Source organism: Hevea brasiliensis, unplaced genomic scaffold (genome assembly GCF_030052815.1).
Source record: "Hevea brasiliensis isolate MT/VB/25A 57/8 unplaced genomic scaffold, ASM3005281v1 Scaf4, whole genome shotgun sequence".
NCBI lineage: Eukaryota > Viridiplantae > Streptophyta > Magnoliopsida > Malpighiales > Euphorbiaceae > Hevea > Hevea brasiliensis.
Genome location: NW_026614917.1, coordinates 26,290 through 51,817, shown reverse-complemented (window position 1 = coordinate 51,817; position 25,528 = coordinate 26,290). Strand labels below are relative to the sequence as shown.

Here is a 25,528-nt window from a genome sequence, read left to right as displayed (position 1 = left end):
AGAGTTAAGGTAGGAGTAGAAGCCAAGAATATTATAATATTTATTGTAGTGGATGCCAATGATCATATCAATTTTTTTTATAATATTTGAAAGTAGGCTTTGATTGTATTATAAGGAATAGTCGTGGTCAATTTATTAGAGCATTCTGTGGTTTATGCAAGGGAATTTTCCTGTAACACTTGTGGAAGAAATTGCTTTTAAGGGAGGACTCTTGACTCTCTTGATTGAGTAGTCATTTGCAATGTTGATATTGAGATTGACACTCAAGAGGTGTTTTACACTATGCGGTCTGAGAATGAGGAACTTTCAGATTTTGGAGCTGTGATTTACACTCAAGAGGTGTTTTGCAAATACCAGATTGCATAGCAAGAAGTGTAATGGTTAAGTTGGTATAGTAGTAGTAAGCAACAGATACTACAAGTTGACATCTTGTAATTTTTACAATTTGAGCGAAGCAGTAACGGATAATACAAGTAGATTTATCAAAATAAGTGCAACTCAGAATCTAAGTTTGATTGGGTAAATAAGTCATGATTTCCCAATTTTTCAGTATTAAGGGATACTGCAACAAAATGGAATATGCTCCTCTTCAAATTTTTGTCATGGAGACCAGGAGAATGATCAACAGAAATTACCTCCCAAGTACTGTCGAAGGCCATTTGTTGTTTCGTGCTCCCAATCTACCCTGAGAAAACGACAGAAAATTTATCAAAGTTCTACAGGACAAAGGATATGATGAAATCAATTAGCAGCATACTTTGAACTATGAAGGAATGAGTAAAGCTACCAACCAATTGTCAAAATTTCTGCAACTCATAAGAGTTCAAACAAAGGAATCCAAACAAACATATGGGCAAAGAAAGCAAGTGGCTAAAAGGCAAGTACAGCAGTTTCACAGCGACAGATGGAACTAAAGAAGTATGAATCTCTTAACTTTTTGCCATTAGTTTAGTTTCTTCCAAGTTTCTAACTCAACAACAGCATAGAAATTAACTGGTTTGAGTTTGGTGTGCTACTAGGGATGGCTACAATTTGGTCTTAGTTGTAGGTTGTAGGTGTTAAATTGGTTGGTTCCATATATCTTTTGAAATCATTTGAATCAAGTAAATTAGTAATCAAAATATACAGACACCAAAACTGGAAGGGAGGCCCTATTTGGTAGATACATAATAAACTTCGTAAAAGAAACTAGCAGTACTAAAACTGCTATGGGCTAGAGCCTAGAATTGTTAACATTTTCCTGTTCCACTTTTTAAATGTAAGCTCAAGCTTTAAAACGCTAATTCTTCCCATTAATTATCACTATATGCAAAATTAAAGAAATAAATTAAAAAGAAAAATAAAGAAAAGAAGCATACATCATGAAAAAAGATAATATAGCTTCACTTCTTTTTCAAACTAATTACCTGTGTACTATTAAAAAATTCCACTTTTGGAATGTGCAGTAATTCTAGCGACTCTCGCTCTTTGCCCTTCAGGCACCTTTCTTCAAGTAGAGGGCAGTTGTAGATATACAATGTCAAAAGAGAGGGAGGCAGACCATTCTCTGGAAAGGAGGCAAGCTTAGGGCAACTTTTTAGCTTAACATGTTCAATTGACGGGAGGTTTTGGAAACCCTTAGAAAGGTATTTCAGGTCTTCGAATCCTTCAATGGTAAGATGGACAAGAGAGGCAGGCAACTCCATATCTATCTCATCCTGTGGAAAGGACACCATACCAGGACATCGACCTGTAATACTGAGGTTGTTGAGAGAGGTGAGCCTGTGCAAACCCCAATTAAACAGAGGGTTACAGATCTCAACCTTGTCAATACAAAGTGAAGTCAGGTTGATGGGGAAACCTTCTTCTGGAAAGGATACTGAAAAGAAAATGCAGTGATAAGAAATAGCATAAAATGTTCTGATATTTTATTCAAGGAGTGAGTGAGCTTATATACAATTGATAGCTCCAATGATTAAGAATGCAAATTCCTATAATCAAGCATTGATCATAACAAGAAAGGCAATAAAATAATTACAGATTAAAATCAAATATACGTCCAAATATTAGCAGAAAACATAGCAGAAATCACAACACAGAAATCACAGCAGAACAAAAAGTATAATCTCCAATAGATACGATACCTGGGCAACTCTTTAAAGTCAAGTTTTGAAGAGATGTGAGATTGCGCATGTTATCAGGAAGGACCTCGAATTTCTCACACTCAATAATTTTAAGGCTTTTCAGATGAACGATAGGCAACCCTCCTTGTGGGAAAGAAACGAAACTTGGACACTTAGAGTATGTTTGGATATTTTGAAGGGGAGGAAGGAAAATAAGAGAGGGAAAATAAAATTATTTTCCCTCTCTTATTTTCCTTTCTCATGTTTGGATAAATGAAAAATAAAAGAGGAATGAAAGAAAAATATTCCAATGAGCAGTCCACTGAATGCCCTTTGATTCACTTCCAAGCTTCAAACATGTAGCCCACCCGGCAATCCCAATAGCATAGGCAGAAACCTGACAAGAAACATAGAGATAAAACCACACTGGATCTACATATTTGAAGAGTCTTAGCTAACGTGCAATTATAACTCAAATTGGAAACAGAACTCCCCAGCTCACAGCCCCATGAATCTGGCAGGAAAATCATCAAATGACCATAATTTGGCAACATCCCACAATAAATTCCTACATATCTAGTCTATAATTTCACTTCTTATATGTAATCCAAATGCTTTTTTTTTATTGCCCTTCAGTTAGTATTTACGACTGGTTTATTAGGGGGCATCTTGTTAATTTTAATTTCATTTTCCTGATCAACAAAAGATCAAAAACTGTGAAATTACCCATGTTCAATTTCAGCAAGAACCAAGCATGAAACTTGGTGTGCTCAGGTTTCCCAAAATAATTAAACATAAAAAACTTTGATTTTTAAGGAAAATTTCTATTAATATAAATTTCCTTGTTGAAAAACAAATCATACAAGAAAACAGTAAACAGAAAGGGCAGCAAGCTTTGAGGTGCTAAGGAAAAACATGCTTACCAAATGTATCGATTCCAAGTTAGGCATAGATTGAAAAGAAAAATCCATCAACAAAATGAATAAACCACCATGTTATGTAGAAGGTGACAGCAATGGGGAATAAGATTACATTGCAAAAAAAGTGAAAGAAAAAATAAAATAAAATAAAATAAAATATATAATTAAGCAGCATCTATTACAACATTGAGCACAATAAGCAGGACAGTATATAAATTCAATTATCAGCATTACATATTTTACAGGAAAGAAAGGATATGCAAGGATATGTCATTGGCTTACTATAGCAAAAATCAGAAACAAAAAATCAAGTTAATAATAATAATAATAATAATAATAATTAGAAAAAAGCCTATTTTAGCCGTTATCTTCTCTCAGGAACAGAGATCTAATGGATGGATTACGAAGTGGGATGTTGAGAAAAATCATCACAATGCTGCAGTAATCTTAACTGCAATTGCTAAAAACAGGTCAGTAGAAGAATTTGACGCTAAACGTTAAGGCTGAAGTGAAAAAAACAATTTATGGACATTCACCATTACAATATCGAACTGGGCTCAATATAGGAAAACAATACAGAGCTCCCTCTAAATCGGCAAAATACCTATTTATCCTCCATTTATAGAGCTACAAAAGCAAAACCCCTAAAAAAGAAGATGAGGGTACAAACCTGTAGGAGAAGCTGATGGAGAAAGAGTTAACGATCCGGTGTTCAACAACTCTTTCGATGTTTCGAATCTTCCTTTCGTCGTGAAGGAACAATCCAACAAAGATAAATCAATGCTTGAGGAAGTAGCTTCAATGATTTTTGTAGCTGTAGATGGGATTGAAAATTTTGGTAGATGGTTAGATTTGGCCAGTGAACCCTACCGTATGTGAAAAACGAAAAAAATAATGCAAAAGAGGGCAATGAACTCAGAAGGATAATTATGTAATTTCACTAGTTAAATGGCTGATTTCTCATCTGATTCCTTCTTTTCTCTCCAATTTGGAGAGAAAATTTTCGAATGAAAATAAAAGCTATTTTCCTTCCTATCTTTATTTTCCTCTGTCTATCCAAACAAAGAAAAATGTCCAATCAATCCTATTTTCCCTTGGTTATTTTCTTTCCCCTCCCCATTCCACCTATCCAAACAAGGCGTTATGTATCCGAAAGCTGTGGAGATTGGTGAGCATGTGCAGGTTCTCGGGTAAGGATTTAAGATAAGGAAGACATCCGATTTTAATAGATTCAAGAGATGTGTTGTTGTCGAACCTTTCAGCTATCCACTCTAACTTTGCACATACTTTTCTGGCAGGTCTGAAACTGTCAATAACCAAGTCTTTAAGGGAAGCAGGTAACTGTCCTAAGAATATAAGAGAGTCACAGCCAATAATTTTCAAATACTGGAGATTAGATAAGCTAGCATGACAGCTCATACTCTCCTCATTCTCAACCCTAGAAGAAGAACAAGCCTCTCCCGCATTGAGCAGCATCTGCAATTTGTTGCACCGAATTATTTCTAGCCTTATTAGAGTTGGAGGTAGCTGGTGTCTTCCAATGGAAATCAGAGAATGACAACTCTCAATTCTCAACTCTTCAAGACACAAACTGCTGTAAATCACTGCATCTGGCAAAGAAACAAGTCTTGAGCAGTTTGCAATAAATACCTTTCTCAGAGACTTAAAGCTGTGAAGCCATGGCAGTAGGTTTTCAGGGCAACAACCCTGAAATTTCACAATTTTACATTCACTATCAGTGACGACGCCCTTTTGCAACAACTTTTCAGCGTCATCCCAAAAAAGTGTCCAATGTGGACTACGAAGTGTTTCAATAACGGAACTGTCAGGACCAATGGTCAAGCATTCCAACTTTCTTAAGCCTTGCATCAACTCTTTCAGTTGAAATAAAAATTCTGTATTATGAACGAACAAGATGTTTGGGAAGCTAAAGCCTCCACGCAATTCAACCTTTTTGCACCCATTGATATTCAAGTTAGATATCACCGGAAGGCTTTCAAATGAAACCACCAATTGCAAACATTCTCTAATATAAAGTTCTTGCAATGAAGGCAGATGGCTGGGTAATTTTCCCAACAGTTTGGGACACCTATCAATGGAAAGCTTGCGCAGATGAGAGAATTCACATCCACGAATATTCCACTCTTCCCATTCTTCCATGTAATTGAAGGTCAGAGTCTCGAGAGCTGGAAAAGGATTTGAATTCATATCAATTGCTTTTACATTGGGAAACCCTTCAATAAGCAAGTCCTTGAGAGAGGAAAGCAGCCCAAGTTGTGGCAAGGTTGTGCAATTCTTGCAATTCAACAACTGTAGGCGCACCAGATTGCTAAATAAAGGATCTCCCACCCACAATGGAAATTGAATACCACCATAATTCCATATGGTGAGATTTTTCAGATTTCCATGAGGTTTCATCATCTCAAGTACACCTCTATCACCATCTTCCATCACCAGATAGTCTATTCCCTCCTTGTCCAGTAAAATGGCTCCCCTCACATCTGAAGCATTAGACACATTGTCCAAGCGTGAAATGCGGAGTGCCCCTTGAAGAAATTTTAAATTCATCAAAGCTGTTATACCTACTTCTTCATTACCTTTCCCCACAACAAAATCAGACAATATCCGAAGACTCTTCAATGCTTCTATTCCCTGTGGCATCCCAGCATATGTGTTTTCCATATCAAGATGACGTAGTTTGATCAAATTTTGCATTTCTGAAGGCAATTTATTGAGACGATAACAACCATTCAACAACAGAGTCTGTAAGTTACATAGAGAGGTTGTTGTCTCAGGTAAAGTTACAATGTCGGTGTATGAAAGGTCAAGATACCTTAGATGCTTCAAGTCACCTATTGAATCTGGTAGCTCAGTGATATTATAACCATTGAAGGACAACACCCTTAAGCATCGTAACTTTGATAACAAATAAGAAGGAACGCATTTTGCTAAGTAGAATCTCATATATTCATCGTACAGTGATAGGGGCAGGAAGGTTCGCATATGCTTGATCCTTTCAAATGGCTCAAATCTTTCACAGCGATCATACAAGCCAGGGATGTAAGAAGAGTGTCGAGCTTTTTCTTTGTTACTTGCAGTCAATTCATCCTCCAATCTAAAACATGTATCTCCCGCAACCACTTTTGCTACATCATTCACGAGGTCATGCATCATGAATCCGCCATTGCTTGAAGATTGAAAAAGTGATCTAGAACATAGATCTTGAAAATACTCTTCACCAACATCCTCCATATCATCTCGTTGCTCAATTAAACCTTCTGCCATCCATAGAAGGACTAGTTGCTTCTTTTGAAATACATAATCCTTGGGAAATATTGCACAATAAGCGAAACATCTCTTTAAATGCGAAGGGAGATGATAGTAACTTAATCTTAACACAGGAAGAATGTTATTGCCGTCACCTTGTAAATTCCAGATTTTGCAGTTCATTACATTTTCCCAATCCTCCCTTGGTTCTGAGCGTAGAAGGCCACCCAAAGTCCTTGCTGCCAAAGGCAAGCCATCACAATAGGTTATGACCTTTTCACGGATGACTTTCAATTTTATATCTGCATCTGCAACACTTCGGCTAGCAAAAGCATGATCAAGAAACAATGACCAGCAATCTTCATTTGAAATACAATTCAAATTGTGAGATTGAATTGTTTTCATCATCCGTGCAATAGCTTCATCACGTGTTGTCACAATCACTCTGCTTCCAGGCGCTCCATGCATCAATGGAGAACATAGGGTGATCCATTTATCATAATTCTTGTTCCAGACATCATCTAAGACAATCAAAAACTTCTTTCCTTCTAATTCTTCTTGCAATTTCAGATGAACTTGATTAAGCTCCTTTAGATCACACGACTTCAAAGTGATTGACTCAAGAATGCTCTTGGATATCCTCAAAATGTCAAAATCATCAGACACACAAACCCATGCTTTTGGACAAAATTGTTGTTGTTGTAGTGACTCATCATTGTAGACAAGCCTGGCGAGTGTTGTTTTACCCACCCCACCCATCCCAACAATGGGTATTACTCCAACTTTCACATCACTTGCTTCATTTCTCGAAATCAAATCAAGTATCTTCCTTTTATCTTCATCTCTGCCATACACTCTAGGTTCACGTTCCAAACATGTACTCGGTTGTCGCGCACATACCTTAATATAGGATGTCCCTCCAACACTTTTCTTCATCAAATCCAAGCCGTTTTGCTGGTCTACAATCTCCTGAAATCTGGTAGTGATAAACTTCATCAACATGATTGCTCCTGGATTGATGGTCGTTGTCACAGAATGGGAGAGCTTCCGAAACTTACTTGAACCGGCTTCAGTTTCTCCCTTCAATTGGCGTTGCAAAGAGTAAGTTTGAAAATCGTCCAAGATGTCTTCCACATGGTAAGCCAAATCTTTGAGGTCGTCCAGCCATCTCTTCACCCACCGGTTAGACATCTGCTTCTCCTCTGCATCTTCAAGGACAGCTTGGATCTTCATCAACATATTCTCCCACTTCCTAAGGTCAGCAAGTACTTGCCCCTCACGAGCAAACCTTACAATCTCAGGGCACTCAATCTTGTCTAAGAGGGAGTGAAATAATGATGACAGAGCAGACTCTCCAATGAAAGACATGATTTTTGGTGAAAACAAGGAAATTATGAAAGAGGTGAAGAGAGATGAAAGGTTTTGAGGAGGGTGGATTCGAAAGGGGCTGATGGAGTTGATTTGGGGGTCGGTCAGAGAAAGGGAATGGGTACTGGAGACTGGAGAGAAAGCAATATCACAGAGGGAAAAAAAAATTAATAATAAACTATTTAATGAGAAAAAAAATAAATATAAATTTTAAATATTTAATAAAAAATAAAATAATTTCACAAAATAATAAATTTTCTATTTTATTATTTTATTAAAGACATTATTCTAAAAAATCTTACTGAAATTTAACTGAATGAACTCCCATTTTTGAGCTAATTAAAATGGTGATGGGCCTGTCTCCTCAGCTAAATATTTTATTATATATCTTAACACTTGCAAAACGAATTAAAATATAATGTAAATTTTATTGTCATGACATTTTAATATTAAAATTTAAATAATATCTTAATTTTATTTTTATCGAAGTTAAAGGTATGTTATTAGTCGTTTTAAAAGTTTATGATATTATAAGAGTTTTTTTTTTAAGTTTAGAAATAAATTTATGCATTTAACCTTTTTGATATACTAATTTTTATTTTATTGTGCATTACATATTAATTTACTTGATATATAAACTTATGATTTAAAATATTATATATATATCTATTTTTAATTTATTTATATAATATGATATTATTATTATATATTATTTTTAATAGTCAATTAAATTTAATTATTTATTAGTATGACTGTATTTTAATTTTAATTAAAGTTGATTTAAAAAATTATAAAAAAAAATAAAATTAATAAGTTATTTTACTTTAACCAATTGAAATATTATAAATAAAATCCATTAAATATAATTTTTAATATATATTATTTTAGTAATTAAATTATTATAAATAAAATCCTATAAATATAGTATGGGAACATGAATATTTTGATTTTACAAGTTAAAATTTATTATTTACTATAAGTTATTTTCAAAATAGTTTCAATTTTTTTAATAAAATTATTATAATTCATTTAAAATAGAGATTGTAAGGGAAAAAATATGTTTTATTGCTTGACTTTATTTTGTTGCAATAAAAATTTTAGAACTAATAATTTTTTATAAAAAGGTTTTTTGTATTTTTGTAAAAAATAAAAATAATGAATGGTTTATTTGAAAATTCCGATGTTCCCTCTTCCCACTTTTTATTTTTTTTTTTTTAATTTTGGCTATAATAGTCACTTTTTTTAATTTTTGAAAATTTTAGTTTGATTTTAAATATTTATTATTTTTAATAAGCAATAAAATTTGAAATAAATTAACAGTCAAAATTATAACTAGAAGAGAAATCAACAATTAAAATTGCGTCACATTAACTGATTTAAATCAATTTTGACTATAGGATAAAAAAAAAACTTTTAAATATCAACCATAGTTATAAAAATTTGAAAAAAAATATTTTTAATATTAAGCCTTTAAATTACATATTATCATTTACTATTAGTAAAATTATTTACGAGTTAGGATTTTTAAAATTATTTATAAGTTAGGATTTTTATCTGTATAAGTATTTTTTGAAATAAGATTTATAATAACACTAAGATTTTAATATATTAATTATTATTTATTACAAATTAAAAAATTATAAAATAATTTAATTATTTCGTAAATTCTTTTATTCATGTTCTATATTTATTAATTAATTATTAGAAAAGAATACTTAAGTTAATGATTGAAAGAACTTTTATTATTTATTAATTAAAAGTAATTAACTCATCAATTGATAAAAATAATTCAAATTTTTTTATTTATTGTCAATTTTAGCTTTTTTTTTAGTTTTATTAATATATTCAATAATTTTAATATTTTTATTATTTTTAACAAACTTCATATTGATAAAAAAATAATAAATGAATAATATATCTAATATTATTATTTAAATTTTTAATTTTTTCTATCTTTTTTTCTACTTATACTTTTAAATCAAATCTTTTCAATTATTTTATTTCAAATTTAAGGAAAAAAATCAAATATCTAAAACTAAAATTTGAACAAATAATAAAACAAAAATAAATGTAATTATAATTTTCAAAACAATAGATAAATTAATTAAAATAATATTTTTTATTAATTTGAAAATAATTGCTAAATTTGATATAAAAATTAAAAGATTGGTTAATATTAATAATATATATAAATATTTAAATTGCTTTTCATTAATTAAGTAATCCAATTAAACTAACTGTAAAAATTGAAACTAATCTCAAAGTTTTAAATTAAATTGATTAAATTAAAAGGTTTGAGTAAAATTGAAGAAATTTGAGAAAGTTTTAATTTTTTTAGTCATTTAATTATTAAATAATAATATAAAATTTATATAAATAGATCAATATTTGAAATGAATAAGTATTTAAATTTGATAATATGATTTTTCATTATATTTTAATATAAAATTAAAATTTTATTTTTATTTTAAACTATTAATTATCTAAATAAAGTCAAAATAATTTTATGAATAGTATTTTTTAAAATTTTTTAATATATTTATAAATTATAATATTTTAGGGATGTAAAGAATAAAATTAATTTGAAAATAAGATTAATTAATAAAAAAACTCTAAGCACTTTTTTAATTTTATTTAAATTTTTAGTTATTTTTATTAAAATCGTAAAAATAGTGTTAGTTTCATTCTTTTTACCTAAATTAGTCAAAATTAAATGCAATTATAATAATTTCATTAAAGTTTTTAATAAAAATTATTTTTTAATTTATTATATTGAATAATAATTACAGAATATAAAATTATTTATTTTTATTCTTAATAAAAATAAAATAAAAAAAATTATTTATACATAAGAATAAATGTTAAGTTTGATTAAAGTTATATTTTAACAATATAAATAATTAAAAATGGCTATATATAAATTTATGATCAATAATATGGGTCATCTACTTGAATTGAATTAAAAATTTAAATTCTTAATTTAATATATATTTAACTCTAAATTATTATTTAATTAAATATTTAATTTTTTTAATAACATTTTTGTAATTATGTTAATTAAGTAGTTAATTTTTTAATAATAATTTTATAATAATATGAAGGGCATTTTTATTCCTCCAACTATTCCCCTCCTTTTCAGTTATATATATATATATTTAATGAATTAATAATATTTATAGGATTATAATTATAGAACTATTATATTGAGAATTATAATATATTTTTAGTAGATTTATTATTGAAATAATATTATGATTTTAATTTATATTAATTATTATAATATTAAAAAAATAAATTATTGAATATTTAATGATAAATATTTCATCGCTAAAAGTTATTAGTAATAATATAGTATATTGCAAAATTAGTACCAAGGGATTTAGCAACAGGATTTTTGTCCCTAAAAGATAAGCGACTTAGAAGGCACTAATTGCTAAAATTATCAACGATGTATCTTATTATCATTAAATAATATTAACGATAAATTTATATGAATTACATATTATTACTTTTAATATTTATTATTAATGACAAATTATTTGTTGTTGATATAAATACATATTTTATATTTTTATAAATAATAAATAGATTAATAATATTTTTTATTTTTTATTTTAATTAATTACTTTTTACAAAATTTTATATTTAATTAAAGTTAAGTATAAGTAGGATTAATAATTTTAAATTTATATGAACTTTAAAATTAAAAATTTTAAATTTATATAAATTTTAAAATTAATTTTAAATAATAAAATATAAGTATAATTAATTTTAAGAATAAAAAGCAATTTGGATAAAACTAATATTCCTCTCTTTCTTTATACATTTATATCATATAAATAACTTTCTCTTTTTAATATATTTTTAATAAAAAAATCATTTAATCAATAAAATAATTATATAACATGCATATATAATTAAAAATTTTAATTAATATCAAAAAATTATAAGGTAAATCTCTTTAAATACTTTATTATCCTTACACATATTATTATTATTATTATTATTATTATTATTATTATTATTATTATTATTATTATTAACCTTAAAATTTTGATATTAAAAGAAATTTAAAAACTGAATAATAAATTGTACAAATTAACAAAAATCTAGAAACCTTTTAACGTATAATTTTTTTTCATTTGTCACATCTTTTATTTTTACGTAAATTCAATCTATCGTATACTCAAAACACGATATGAATGATAGACTTATATATAAAATAAATAGTACTCACATGTTTTTGTCACGTGTCTTAAATTATGATGATAATAAGTAAAATATCAATAAAAATCACCTTAGAATTCATTTAATAACTTTAGTATTAAACTCCTCCTAAATCTAATTATTATTTAAATTATTTAAAATATAATATTTTAAATTTTTTTAAATATTATGCAAAATATAATTTTTATATTTGAATATTTATTTATATAAGTGGATTTGGCTAATGGGTACATAAAACATAAAATCTAAACCCAGTAGGATTAATATTCTTAAAATTTAAATTTATTATAAACCTAATTATAAATTACCTAAACCTATTATAATAAAATTTAATCGAATCAGATATTTAAAAATACTCGACTAAGCTATCATCATCGTCTTAAGTCCACAATTGATTAGATCTAAGTATAGTTTTTCTATTTTTAACATATAATTTTCGAATCTCGCAAACCCTTGCCATCATAATTTTTTTTTTTTTATTTCTGGGTCTCACAGGCCCTTGCATCATGTGCTTTTTTTTTAATTATAATTAAATCCTTAAAATTTAATAAAACATATAAATTAATTTTTATATTTTAAAATTCACGTATTAAATTATTGACATTTTAATAAATTAACAAATTAAAATCTATTGTTAAAATCACTATTAATTCCTCGATACTTTTAGTTAAAATGATCAAAATATCCTTTATTATATTTTTAATTTAAAACAACTAATCCCTTAAGTTGTAGTAAAATTTATAATTTAGTCCATTGATTTAATTTTTTTTATAATTCATCCCCATATTTTTTATAATTTATCCTAAATATTAGCCAAACTGTCAAAAAAACTAAACTTTTATGCAAATTGTCAATTTTGGTCAAATTCCAAACTTTAGTTCTTATTTTTATCAACCTCAAAAGTGAGGAATTTTGGTGCTGATCAGCAAAATTTATTATATTTTAGCGATCCACCAAACTAACCATTGACAAACCTATGGTTAGTGGACCGAACGGTGCGTTTTGGAAGGAAAGGATAACATAGTCCTTTTTTTCTCTCATCCTCCATTGCTGTGGATTTGTGTAAATACTTCAAAGAGTTGTGAGTTTATGTAAATACTGTTGCTCTCCGAAATCTACTCGCCAAGGGAGATTAGGGAGAGCGTTGGGAGGGTTTACCCATAATAGCGAGTTCGTCTTGTGAGCAAAGGCGATATTCACAATATTCACATAGAATAGCTTCGATCAACGGCGAGGTTGACGAAGCCACAAAAGTCGACAATGGCCAAAAAGACTTAAAAACTCATAACATCATCACTGCAAGTAGTAAATTTGAAGAAACAGGGTTGCTCTTTTTCCATTACTCGTAAACAATATCATTAGTACAAATAGCAGAGGTGTTGCACCTCTAAAGAACCTCTACTAAGTTAAAAAAATAAAATAAAATAAAATAAAATTCTTCTAAATGATGCTTTTGAATCGCCTGCTATCAAAGGTCCAAAACAGCAACTGGTCATGTTCATAATATAAATTCAACTCAACTAAGTCTTATAAATATGTAGGAAAAAATAGTTAAATACAGTGGCCACAGCACAGAATAGCTTACAAATTAACTGTTAGCTTACTCAAAATTTGACTTGCTATCTGCCAAGCCAATTGCATCTAACTTCACCTTCAAAATGAATCTTATGTTCATTGTGCTCATAGAGTTTGGTTATATTGTTCATAACTGTATTTCTATGTAACATATCTTAACAAGAACCAAATGTCTCTGATATTCTGAGAGAGACTTTCAGACATATACCAATTCTCCAAGGTATTTTTATCAAGCTATTGCCATCTAACAAGAGTACTGGACATCGAAAGCAGAACACACGTAACAAGCATCATTTGATTAAACAGGAGCTGGGTTCATATTCTGACATCTATGGCCTACAACCTGTAAACTGACTAGAAAGTAGAGTGAATATCATGAAGAGGTCCACGGCTCTTGAGAATAAACAATTCCATTGTTTCACATCCTCCCCAAAACATCGTGCTGAAAAGCCAACAGGGAATATCATCTGTACTTGCCGATTTCTGCTTTTTTCTTGATTGCTCTTTGACCATGATAGACAAATGAATCTATTATTCCAGCAATTGTGAAAATACCTAAAAAGATTAACAAGTCTTAATTACTGAAATCAAAAGAGCTACAATAATAGCTCATACATTAATGGCACAAATATTTGTCATTGAGGCCAGAAGAATGATCAAGAGAGATTACCTCCAAATACTGCACAAATATTTGTCATGAAGTGTAAAAATGAACTGTGCTCCTCTTTAAAAGTCACCTGCAATACACAAACAAATGATAAGCAACACCAGATGGCCAATCCTCTTATACGGACGTGCCATGATTGACAATGAAAAACATGAAAGGAATTTCACAACAATTTTTAATTTTGTACTTCTCATATCAAGATGAAATCAAAAGTTGTTGGAAACCAAAATTCAGAACTGTTTACATGCACAAACTCTTTGGCAGAAGGAAAGAAACAAATTACTAATACATCAGAAGTCACAAGTAAATAGAATATACATACATATATAAACAAATTACTAATACATCAGAAGTCACAAGTAAATAGAATATACATACATATATATATATATATATATAATCAGAAACATATGCAACACCTACATAATTATAAAAAAATATAAAACAAGGAATTCAACAAGTATATTAGATGTTGACAAAGAACACACCTTAATTGGAGAAAAGTCATAAAAGAAGAAAACTCCAGGAGTGTCAGAGTGACCCGATTCTGATTTCTTGTAATGCTCTGTTACAGAGTACTGTAAAATTCCCATGCTAGTGCCTCTTAGCATATGATCCCATGAATAAGATAAACTAATAGACCTGTCATCTTTAGAGGTTTTAGTACTACCTGGTTTGAACTAACAGTGTGGCCTCCGATATCAGTGTATATTGTTGGGACCACCTGAAAAGTTAAAATTTTTAGTAAATCTGTCTAAACATTTGCCAGTAACATCCAAACTTAATGGTGAGAACAATGCAGATGTTGACTGGCAAAGCTCCATACTCAGTCACAAACATTACACACAGATCTTCAAATACTTTGTATTTTAACATGATTGCATTATTAGTGTGCCCATTAACCAATTTTCTTCCAGGAAACAGAAATAATACAATTTTTTATATGCCAAAACTTATGAACAACACAAACTGAGAAATCCACATAATTAATGCTTGTAATGAACACAGCAATGCAATAACAAAAGACATTATTTAAATAGATATAATTGAAATTCTGAGATACAATATTTTATTTTTGTTGCATTTAGACAAAAAGTCAAATAGGCATCCACGAATTTGGATGATTTTCCAAATCCCAGCGTCAAAAATTAAGATCGGTAGCACCAGAGGACACACAGAGTATCTACCCTAGAGTCAGAAACTCAATGCCTTGATAATACTGACCTTGAGGAAGTACTGGTGAATGCCATTTGGTGTTTCATGCTCCCAATGTACCCTGAAAAAATGACAGATAATTTATCAAAGTTCTACAGAACAAAGGACATAATGAAATCAATTAGCAGCATACATTGATTGAACTATAAAGGAAGCTTGCAGTAATAAGGGAAAATCCAAAATATCAATCACATATAATCACATGCATGCATGCAATATCAATTTTAGCACTTTCACAAGCATGTATTATATGAGCTTATAATTTAACTTATTATGAAGAAGAAGCCAAAAATAAAATAACTTTGGGAATTTCAAGTGAAAATAGCTATGCAAGAGAAGAAAGAAACAATTACCCATCCAGGGGATTTACCACGCCAGGAAAGTAGTCACCAAAAGCTAGTCTATTTATCCTGTGACTTATCTATATTACACATCAGAAAACGTAAAACAAAGTTAAGTTAAATTTTAAAAAATGCAACAAAATTTAAAACCTAAAGTCAAAAAATGCCAAAAAAAACTTCTCAATTATATTTAAACTATTTCAATTACCACAATGCTTCTTACATTATAACTATATGATTTAACAGCCAGCAAATCTTGCACATCGACGTTTGAGTGATGAAGGCTTTTCCCAAGTACAAAATGAAAATTTCCAGCCACTTTATTTACTTCCAGAGATCCATATATGTTACATCCTTCACCTTCTTCATCTTTGACCTTTTGGAAAAAGCCTTCTCGTTTGCACTGAAACCAAAAGGGACATGTAAAAATATAATACAAACATTCCCAGGCCTATATGACCTAAAAAGCAACAGAAAATTTTCACATCAACAAAGATATGCATTTAATTTTGCAGCATATATGACAAAGTTTTAACCATTATGTCAGTTTATGCATATTCAAGAGTAATGCCAACCAACAGTATTATAGAATTTGCGGCATAGACTGTTTTCAAATCCATAACATTTTAAAGCAATGCAATGTGTGAAACACAAAAAACATGATGTTCCACAGGTCCAAGATAATACTTCCTTGAGTGACTCGATATCATCACCCATGATGCCTTATTCTGGCACAAGCTAAAATTTTAAATGGTTGTTCATCAAGTTCTACCTACTCTCTCATTAAGGCCCACCAAAACACAATTCAGACTAGAAATTGTGGATATAGACCTGCCCTTCACCTGATGGTCTCAATCCTCAAAATTTCTGCCACTCAAAGTTCAAACAAAGGAATGCAAACAACATATGGGGAAAGAAAACCAAGTGGTTAAAAGGCAAGTGCAGCAATTTCACAGCAACAGATGGAACTTAGGAAGTAGGAATATCTAACCTTTTGCTATTAATTTAGTTTCGTCTAAGTTTATATTGTCTAACTCAACAACTCAACTTAACTCAACTAAGCCTTTATCTCAAAAATTTGGAGTCGGCTATATGGATTCGCTTTCTCCACTCTAAACGATTTTGGGTTAAATCCTCAAAAATGTGTAATGTTTCTAAGTTATGTTGTACTAGTCTCCTCCAAGTCAATTTAGGTCTGCCCCTTTTTTTCTTTCTATCCTCTTAACCTAATGTGCTCTACTTGTCTAACTGGAGTCTCCGTATGTCTACGCTTCACATGACCAAACCACCTTAATCTCCCTTCTCTCAACTTATCCTCAATTGGCACCACTCCTACCTTTTCTCTAATACTCTCATTACGGACTTTATCTAGTCTAGTATGGCCACTCATCCACCTTAACATTCTCATTTTCGCAAATCTTATCTTAGACGCATACGACTCCTTCAGTGCCCAACACTCACTACCATATAACATAGCCAGTCGTATGGCTGTACGGTAAAATTTTCCTTTCAACTTATTGAGAATCTTGCGATCACATAAAACTCCCGTGGCACGTCTCCACTTCAACCATCCGGCTTTAATCCTATGACTAACATCCTCCTCACATCCCCCATCTACTTGAAGGACTGAGCCGAGATATTTAAAGTGATTACTTTGGGATAGTATCACTTCATCCAAACTAACTCCTTCCCTATCACCAGTTTGGCCTTTACTGAACTTGCAATGCATGTATTCTGTCTTCGTTCTACTTAACTTAAAGCCCTTTGACTCTAGAGTACTTCTCCAAAGCTCTAACTTTCTATTGACTCATTCTCGCGTCTCATCTATGAGAACAATATCATCCGCAAACATCATGCACCAAGGAATACTCTCTTGTATATGTTTCGTTAATTCATCTAAAACTAATGTAAAAAGGTAAGGGCTTATAGCTGATCCTTGGTGTAATCCAATTGAGATCGGAAAATCTCTTGTGTCTCCTCCCACTGTGCGCACAATAGTAGTTGCTTCTTCATATATATCTTTCAACACTTGTATGTACCTAATAGATACCCTCTTTTATTCTAACACACTCCATAAGACATCTCTTGGAATACTATCATAAGCCTTCTCCAAATCAATAAAAACTATGCGTAGATCTTTCTTCACATCTCTATATTTCTCCATCAAGCTTCTAACGAGAAAGATCACTTCCATAGTTGAACGACCTGGCATGAAGCCAAATTGATTGAGAGAGATAGAAGTATCATGACGTAATCGATGCTCCACAACTCTCTTCCACAACTTCATAGTATGGCTCATAAATTTAATTCCCCTATAGTTTGAGCAACTCTGTATGTCTCTCTTATTTTTAAAAATAAGTACTAAAATACTCTCCCTCCATTCATCAGGCATTTTCTTTGAGTTTAGAATCTTATTAAATAATTTAGTTAACCATGCCACTCCCATATCTCCCAAACACTTCCACACTTCAATTGGTATTCCATCGGGTCCACAGGCTTTACCCACTTTCATTCTCTTAAGTACTTCCTTTACTTCTAAAGATCTAATCCTTCTAGTATAATTCACATTCTTTTCTATTGTTCTATAGTTTATATTCACGCTATGACCATTTTTACTATTATTAAAGAGATCATTAAAATAATTTCTCCATTTTTCTTTAATGTCCTCATCTTTCACCAACACTTTTCCTTCTTTATCCTTAATGCACCTAACTTGATTGAGATATTGACATTGTCTAACTCAACAACAACATAGAAATTAATTGATTTGGTTTCAGTGTGCTACTAGGGCCGGCTACAATTTGGTCTTAGTTGTAGGTTGTACGTGTTAAATTGGTTAGTTCCATATATCTTTTGAAATCATTTAAGTAAATTAGCCATCAAAATACACAGACACCAAAACTGAAAGGAAGACCCAGTTTGCTTGCCTATAACACTTCCAAGAACTAAAACTTTATAAAAGAAACTAGCATTATATCTATAATCAACTAACCTATGTGTTTCCATGTGTGATGCATCTTCCTGAAGTATAACGCTATGCGCTAAAACTTTATAGGCATGTTATCTTCCTCACTAGTTTCTCATCTTTAAATCTCTTCACTTGGATCCCTCATTTGCTATGTTCTAAATTTATAAAAAATAATAAAAAAAAAAGCCTAAGGAAAAAAAAACCTTTAGGCCATTTTCATAATTATAATCAATGATCATAATGTAAGCGTTGCAAATATATAAGTGTGAGTTGTGAGTTGTGTGGGAATAAAATTCCCACATTGGAAAGCGATGGGATAAGTGAGTTGCGAGTTGTGTGGGAATAAAATTATCTCATTGGAAAGAGATGGAATAAGTAAAGGGCGTATAAGTGGGAAAGACTCAAACCCATTGCCTTAAGGTTTTGGATTGGATATGATGTCAAACCCATGAGTGTAGTCTTTCATAAAGCCCATAAAGAAGGATTCTCCAAGACGTTTAGGGCTCCCTGCATCTCAACATTAAGCAATTCAAATCATAGATTTTTAATTACAATTACAATCACATCCTCAGACTTTTATCTGAAATTACTATTAGTTTGTTAATGCAGACAATTTACAAGAGCTACAAGCTCACACGATATTCAAAAGAAACTAATGGGACATAAACTCCACTTTCCAAGAGCATATACGGTTACCAAATTAGATGGGCCATAGCCACGTCAGATCTCCAATACCAAATCATATAAGCTTCAGAAGGTAAGAGTTCAACTACAATATGCTCCTTTACAGAATAGCATGGGTCCCATTCCCATACCTTCCACTTAGTGTCCACAATAACAAATTAATAACAATTAGAACAAAAGTTTAATGGAGGATTATAACACTAAATATTGCCAAGTTATTCCTAAAAGAATATAATAGCATAGCTACATTGGAGCAGAGGAAGAAAAGATGAAGAGGAATGGAATATGTATGCGGAAGTGTACCACTGCAAGATACATCAATTCTTTAATAATTAGTCACTTTTGCATCCTCCTAAAAAATTAGCATATAGCAATTAGTATGTAGGAAAATTCTCTGAAATAGTACTCGGAAGCTAACCTGATCAATCAAATCCACATTTGTGAGTGACCACCCTTTTTTACGGTATGCTTCACGAACTTGTTCACATGAGTTACAACAATCATCATCTGACTACATGAGAGAGAGAGAGAGAGAGAGAGAGAGAGAGATTAATAAAAAAAATCTAATATCACCTTTCAACTCAATTTCATGAAACCAATGTTCAATTTCATTAGCTGGATATGAATGACTCTACAGGAGACGGATTAAAGTCATGGCAAAATAATAATCTCAAGTAAAAGAAGTAAAGGAGAAGCATGAAGATGAGTATCCTTAAGTTGTCTCACTGTTCAAAGTTGATAAATTAGGATGAAAAAAAATGTTTTCCCAAGACTTTATTAACAAAAGCAAGACATTTTACCAGGTAAGGTCAACAAACAAAATATATTTTACATAACCCCGGAAAATTAGAATTCAGAACCGTTATTACAAGATCAAGGCTCCAAAAGAAGCTTTTTTTTAGTTAAACATAATTAGGGAATATAAGTAGGCAAATCAGATCAAGAGACCAACGAGACTTAAAAATGCAACATAAGGTCAACCAACCATTTTATATCGGTTTAGCAATTCACATTGCTACTTAATTTATATTACAGTTACATGCTTCAAATTTTCATTGAAAATGTAGCAACAAATGGCTTCCAGAGATCAAATGTACCATTTCTGCACCATAACACGAGCCGCAATAAGCTTCACCATGTTCAAGTCTGCCACCATGCCTTTGCAAAGGCTTTTCAATCTGGGCATGAAGAAGAGAAAAATAATTAAAATGGACAACTGATGAACAAGCAAAGAATGGAAAAAAAATAAAGCATACAAATATCCAAAAAATTAAACCATGAACAAAAAAAATCATGAAGAAAATATGTTGCACATTTGGGTTGGAAAAAAGGAACATGATGGAAGAGGATAACCTAATTCACAAAGTTAATAATCAAATTCAACCCCATATGAGTATCTCTACTTCGTAAGGAATATTGACCAATTTGAGGCTTACAAATATGAGTGGCTGTTTCTGTGTCCAACAACATTATGATCAGCTTAACAAGTGGCACAATGTGCATATACATGATCAAAACCAAATCTAAAGAATAAGATGTTATCAGTAAGAATTGCCTGCTAAAACAGGGAAGGGAAACATGCACACAAGGAGAGAGAGAGAGAGAGAGAGAGAAGGAGGTATTTCTCACTGACTTTTGGTGCACCAATCCCATCACGCCTGACTTCTATTACATCACCATGAACATTAATTCTCTTCTTACTTATATTATGTCTCTGCACGCGAAAAAGGTGAATCAAAAGCAGCAAATAAGCACAGGCTTCAACAAATACTAGTCAAGCAACTAAATGAATTGAGTGAGCAGCCAATGAGTGTGGGAATGTAAATTAGACAACAAGAAGCGACTTTTTGTCTACATACTATATCAAAATGCTGCTCTCCCATGATATCAATGGCATCAAGACTGAGCAATGTACATGGAATTGAAGGAAAAGTGACATCAAACTGCAAATTCAAACAAAAACAAGGATGACGAACAAAAATTTCAACATCAAACTGCACAAGGAAAAAGGATGATTACATTAATCTTTAGAGTTTCCCCCCTCGAAGTATCCACTAAAAGCTTTGTCTCAGTAACAGTGTGCAGATATAATCCTTCAAGAAAAACAGGAATGAACAACCAATATAACTTCCAAGAATTATTGAGACCAGATCTAATAACTCATAAAATCTCTGGGAAGAAGAATAGACAACATAAAGAAATGTTATTAAATAATGACTAAAAAGGATCAGCTCATAACTTGAGCAAATAAAGGAAAAGAAAACACTCCAACATTAATGCCATATTTGATAGAATCCAATCGCCAATATTTTTTTTTTCAGCCATGGTGCTGGTCGACAGCGATCCTTATTGAGAAGTTTCTTATGCTAAGATCAATTTCTAAAGAAAATGAAAATTCTATATAAGAGCTTGGGCTTTGATGAAGAATCATTACATTAGGAATATAAATAGGCACGGGATATTCGAATTGAGACATTTTCAATATAAAATCCCCCAAAATGAGATACTAATGAAAAGATCAAGCATTATTTCATTTCTCCAAATAAATAGGTTTCCTCATGCACAAGGACTTTACGACATTAGAGCTCTAAAGAGGGTCAGATGTACACAGCCTTCCCCTTGCATTGCAAGGAGGCTATTTGCATGGTTTACCCTTGACCTGTAAAAATCACAATGGTGCAACCTTGACATTGCACCAACGCCCATCCTCATTTCTCCTAATATGATAAAAAGGGAAAACAATAATGACAACACAGCCTAATTGTTTTCATCAAAAAATGATGTGACATTAGCATAGTGCTAAGGCTGACAGAAAATATGCACAATGATAAATCCCATCTATCATCTTTATCATACTGAACTTGCATATTATAATTCAGTAAATCACACAATTAGGAAAACTCAGCTTGGAGCTGCTCATGGATATAAAGACACATGTTGAAGCTTTTTGTCTATCAATTAAAGTAGAATTCATAAGGTACATGCTACCATTAAATCTAACAATGAGTCTTATGAGGAGGATGTTAATCAACATTGAAGATACAAAGGAATTTGTGAAAGGTGATCAAGTTATGGAGCAGTTAAGGGATGTTTCCAAAGGGAACCTATCATAAGCTCAAGTCAAGGAAGATTCATCCATGCAAAATTTTGAAGAAAAAAGTTCTAACGAATCTTTAGTGGACCTCTTTGATTTTCATAGATTTGATGGAGATGATGATGAGCCCATGACTAAAGATTGGGTTAACCATCTAGGCAACTACCAAGGAAGCCTAGAGAGGTGGTTGAAGAAATTCTGGATATGAAGTTAGTTCACAAATAGGGAATCCATATTGAAGATTTCTCATCAACTTGTAAGGAAAACCATCTTCAAAAAGCAGTTAGATTTCTGGTGAAGAAGATCGGAGGCAAATTGATCCAGCCATTTATGACCAACAAATTCAAGTTTTCTTGTTGAAGCAAAGTTCTCTCCATCCCAGAGGAATTGATGCAAGGAGAAGAATTTTAATTCAGAATGGTCCAAACCCAATTCTATTGAATTGAAATTTTTTAATCTTTTGATTATGGTAGACTTTATTGAGAAGGGTCAAAACCTCATTCCATTAAGATTTATGTTCAAGACCTTACTTCATTAGGATTTATGTCCAAGACCTTTTTCTATTAGATTGTTTGCTATAAATGGATCTGAGAATCCAAAACCCAGTTACTGTTAATTTTTCCAGGTTGTGTAAACAGAAAGAAAAAGAAAAGAATGGTAGACCTAATCTGACCGTGACCTAGAAGCATTACACATATCCATTTCCAAGGATTTAACACAAAATCGTTTAGAGTGGAAAAAGAGAATCCATATAGCCGACTCAAATTTTTTGGATAAAAACTTAGTTGAGTTGAGTCGTGTAAACAGAAAATTTGCTCTTGTGGTTGATCTTTGATTTGTTAGTTGTCTCTTTCCAATTTTCCCTTATTCTCTCTAAAACCTAATCATGGTTAGGGTCAGCTAGCTAAACCAACCACCATTGAAGGGCTTAGCCTCAGCGATAATGCAACATGGTGGAACAAACCTACCATAATATTCCGTCAGAAAGAATCATTTTCACTTGATCCAAACTTGGCTTTGAAAACCTCAAGGGAATTCCCCATGAAGGACAAACATGGAACCAACAAACTAAACTGCAATTGAAGAAGAAAAACAACCAATGAACTATATTTTTTTTTAACATAGAGCTTCAACCCTGTAACACAACCAATGGATTTTTTTTCTTTTTCATTTGAACCTTCACAAGCTTCTTTAAACTACGAAACAAGAAGCATCCATATAAGCGTACCTCATGCACAATTCAAATACATAACCTTCATTTAAATTCTTAAACATCCTAATATATCCTTAATTCAATTCCCTAGTGTACGGTTTATTCGGTATCATAATTGAAGAGATATCATCTTCAACAACTGATATGCAATGGTAATAAGCAATCCACACACACACACACAGAGAGAGAGAGACATACTGAACTCAGAGAAGAAGAGGAAAAACATGATAAGAAAAGAGAAGAGGGTAATGAGGCCACCGGAGAAAGTGCTCCTATAAAAATCCTCATTAATTTTTGGGTAAGCATCGAACTTTTTTAGTTTCTGAATCATGCTTTCCATTTTCTGCAAGTTCCAAGCAATCAACCAATACCCAGAAGGCCACACCTTAAAAAAAACTCAAAGAATACAAGAATCTATATATGGGTAGATAACTGGGAAGCCATAGCTGCCCCGAACAACGGCGGCGTTTACGAGAAGGACGGAGAGTGGTAGGCCGTATAATGGGTCAAAGAGAGACAAAGAGAAGAGAAAGGAGAAGGTTCTTTGGGTTTTCGCCCAATCTCGGTGTCGTTTCCTGACACTGTGATCTCTCTCTATAGAAACACATTCACCTAAATCTTCGCTCCTCGTTTCGTTGGGGTCTTGTCTAAAATTATTTTGCCTTATAAGCCAACCAAATAAAAGGGAAAAAAAAAAAATAATATATATATATATATATATATATATATATATGGTATTTTTCTAAAAATATAATGTATTAATATATATATATAGATAATTTATTAATAAGAATGATAAAATGAATACAATATAATTTTTTTATAAGAAAAAAAATATAAATATAAACAATTAAAATTTTCTTATCATAGATGATTTTAATAGAATAAAATAATTTTTTGAGGTTGTAATAAGTTTTTTTTGTTTAGACATTCCAATAAACTTTTTGTAATATTACCATATTGGGATCTTACTTCTATAGCCCATGAAAAAGATTAAATTACCTAATGTCAATAAAAAGCAATAGACTAGTTAACCTATGCCTATTTGAATAGCCTCAATTAATTATGTCTTTTTTTACAAGAATTAATATGATCTTCATAAGGTTTCTATTATGAAAGAAATTTAATAGTATCTAGAGATACTATGTCTTCATCTATAGGATCCCAAGTGCCTAAGTTAATCAAAAGTTTAATTCTATTTGAATTACTAATAAGCTTCATTTATATAATATTATTACTCATGTTGGGGTCAACTAAATACCTATTTGGTATTGAGTTTGAAATGTTAAAATTAGGGGTGAGTATTCGGTTCAAATCGAACCGAACCGAATTAAATTATAAAAATCAAACCGTAAAATTTAGAAACCGAACTGAACCAAAATGGGTGAAAAATCGAATCGAACCGAATCGCTCTATTTCGGTTCGATTCGGTTTAAATCGATCGGTTTGATTTTTTATTATTTTTTAATTTAGACTTGATTTTCAAATTATTTGGTCTAATTTTAACTTTGTTTGAACATAATAACCATTAATCAATGAAATTAAACAATTAATATATATATATAATTAAATGTAATTCATAAATTTTTCATAAAAATAAATCAATTCAAAAATCGATTCGGTTCGATTTAATTTGATTTGACTATATAAATTACTATTCGGTTCGGTTCGGTTTAACCGATTTTTTTCTCTTCAAAACCAAACCGAAATAATCGAAATTTTTATAATGTAAAATCGAACCCATTGAACCGAATTGACTCGGTTCGGTTCTGTTTTTCGGTTTGAACCTAATTCTGCTCAGCCCTAGTCAAAACTACTTTTTTGAATAAAAATATCATTTTAGATATCGTTAAAAAAATAATTTAAAAAAATTATTTTATTATTTTA

The 25,528-nt window shown here is 31.1% G+C and overlaps 3 protein-coding genes across 3 annotated transcripts; all 3 read right to left on the bottom strand.

Annotated features, from left to right (window-relative positions):
- Positions 1–358: 358 nt before the first annotated feature.
- LOC110664626 (putative disease resistance protein At3g14460) lies at positions 359–2,272 on the bottom strand. Its single transcript, XM_058142279.1, has 3 exons — positions 2,124–2,272; positions 1,407–1,858; positions 359–685 (listed from the first exon to the last, which is right to left on the bottom strand). The coding sequence occupies exons 1-3, from the start codon at positions 2,170–2,172 to the stop codon at positions 632–634; spliced, it is 555 nt and encodes a 184-aa protein (XP_057998262.1). The 5' UTR covers positions 2,173–2,272; the 3' UTR covers positions 359–631.
- Positions 2,273–2,440: 168 nt separating this feature from the next.
- LOC110664627 (putative disease resistance RPP13-like protein 1) lies at positions 2,441–7,657 on the bottom strand. Its single transcript, XM_058142278.1, has 3 exons — positions 4,310–7,657; positions 3,693–3,888; positions 2,441–2,499 (listed from the first exon to the last, which is right to left on the bottom strand). Exons 1-3 carry the CDS (start codon positions 7,655–7,657, stop codon positions 2,441–2,443), a joined length of 3,603 nt encoding a protein of 1,200 aa, XP_057998261.1.
- Positions 7,658–13,484: 5,827 nt separating this feature from the next.
- Positions 13,485–24,288, bottom strand: LOC110664628 (uncharacterized). Its single transcript, XM_021824396.2, has 13 exons — positions 23,840–24,288; positions 21,354–21,427; positions 21,194–21,277; positions 20,968–21,048; positions 20,432–20,512; positions 19,753–19,845; positions 15,906–16,085; positions 15,695–15,762; positions 15,351–15,402; positions 14,797–14,850; positions 14,615–14,704; positions 14,130–14,196; positions 13,485–14,014 (listed from the first exon to the last, which is right to left on the bottom strand). Exons 1-13 carry the CDS (start codon positions 23,979–23,981, stop codon positions 13,923–13,925), a joined length of 1,158 nt encoding a protein of 385 aa, XP_021680088.2. The 5' UTR covers positions 23,982–24,288; the 3' UTR covers positions 13,485–13,922.
- Positions 24,289–25,528: the final 1,240 nt, after the last annotated feature.

Excerpts from the sequence above, each read along its gene's own strand:
- LOC110664627 (XM_058142278.1), bottom strand. The coding sequence starts at position 7,657 with ATGTCTTTCATTGGAGAGTCTGCTCTGTCATCATTATTTCACTCCCTC. Across the intron at positions 3,889-4,309 it reads GTTTCAGACCTGCCAGAAAA|GGTTCACTGGCCAAATCTAA; the intron begins GTATGTGCAAAG and ends CACATACGGTAG. Across the intron at positions 2,500-3,692 it reads TCCATCAGCTTCTCCTACAG|GTTTCTGCCTATGCTATTGG; the intron begins GTTTGTACCCTC and ends GTTTCTTGTCAG.
- LOC110664626 (XM_058142279.1), bottom strand. The coding sequence starts at position 2,172 with ATGCGCAATCTCACATCTCTTCAAAACTTGACTTTAAAGAGTTGCCCA. Across the intron at positions 1,859-2,123 it reads GACTTTAAAGAGTTGCCCAG|TATCCTTTCCAGAAGAAGGT; the intron begins GTATCGTATCTA and ends TTTTCTTTTCAG. Across the intron at positions 686-1,406 it reads AATTTTTTAATAGTACACAG|GGTAGATTGGGAGCACGAAA; the intron begins GTAATTAGTTTG and ends TCGTTTTCTCAG.
- LOC110664628 (XM_021824396.2), bottom strand. The coding sequence starts at position 23,981 with ATGGAAAGCATGATTCAGAAACTAAAAAAGTTCGATGCTTACCCAAAA. Across the intron at positions 20,513-20,967 it reads ATGGGATTGGTGCACCAAAA|ATTGAAAAGCCTTTGCAAAG; the intron begins GTCAGTGAGAAA and ends CTTCATGCCCAG. Across the intron at positions 14,705-14,796 it reads ACACTGTTAGTTCAAACCAG|TACTCTGTAACAGAGCATTA; the intron begins GTAGTACTAAAA and ends GGAATTTTACAG.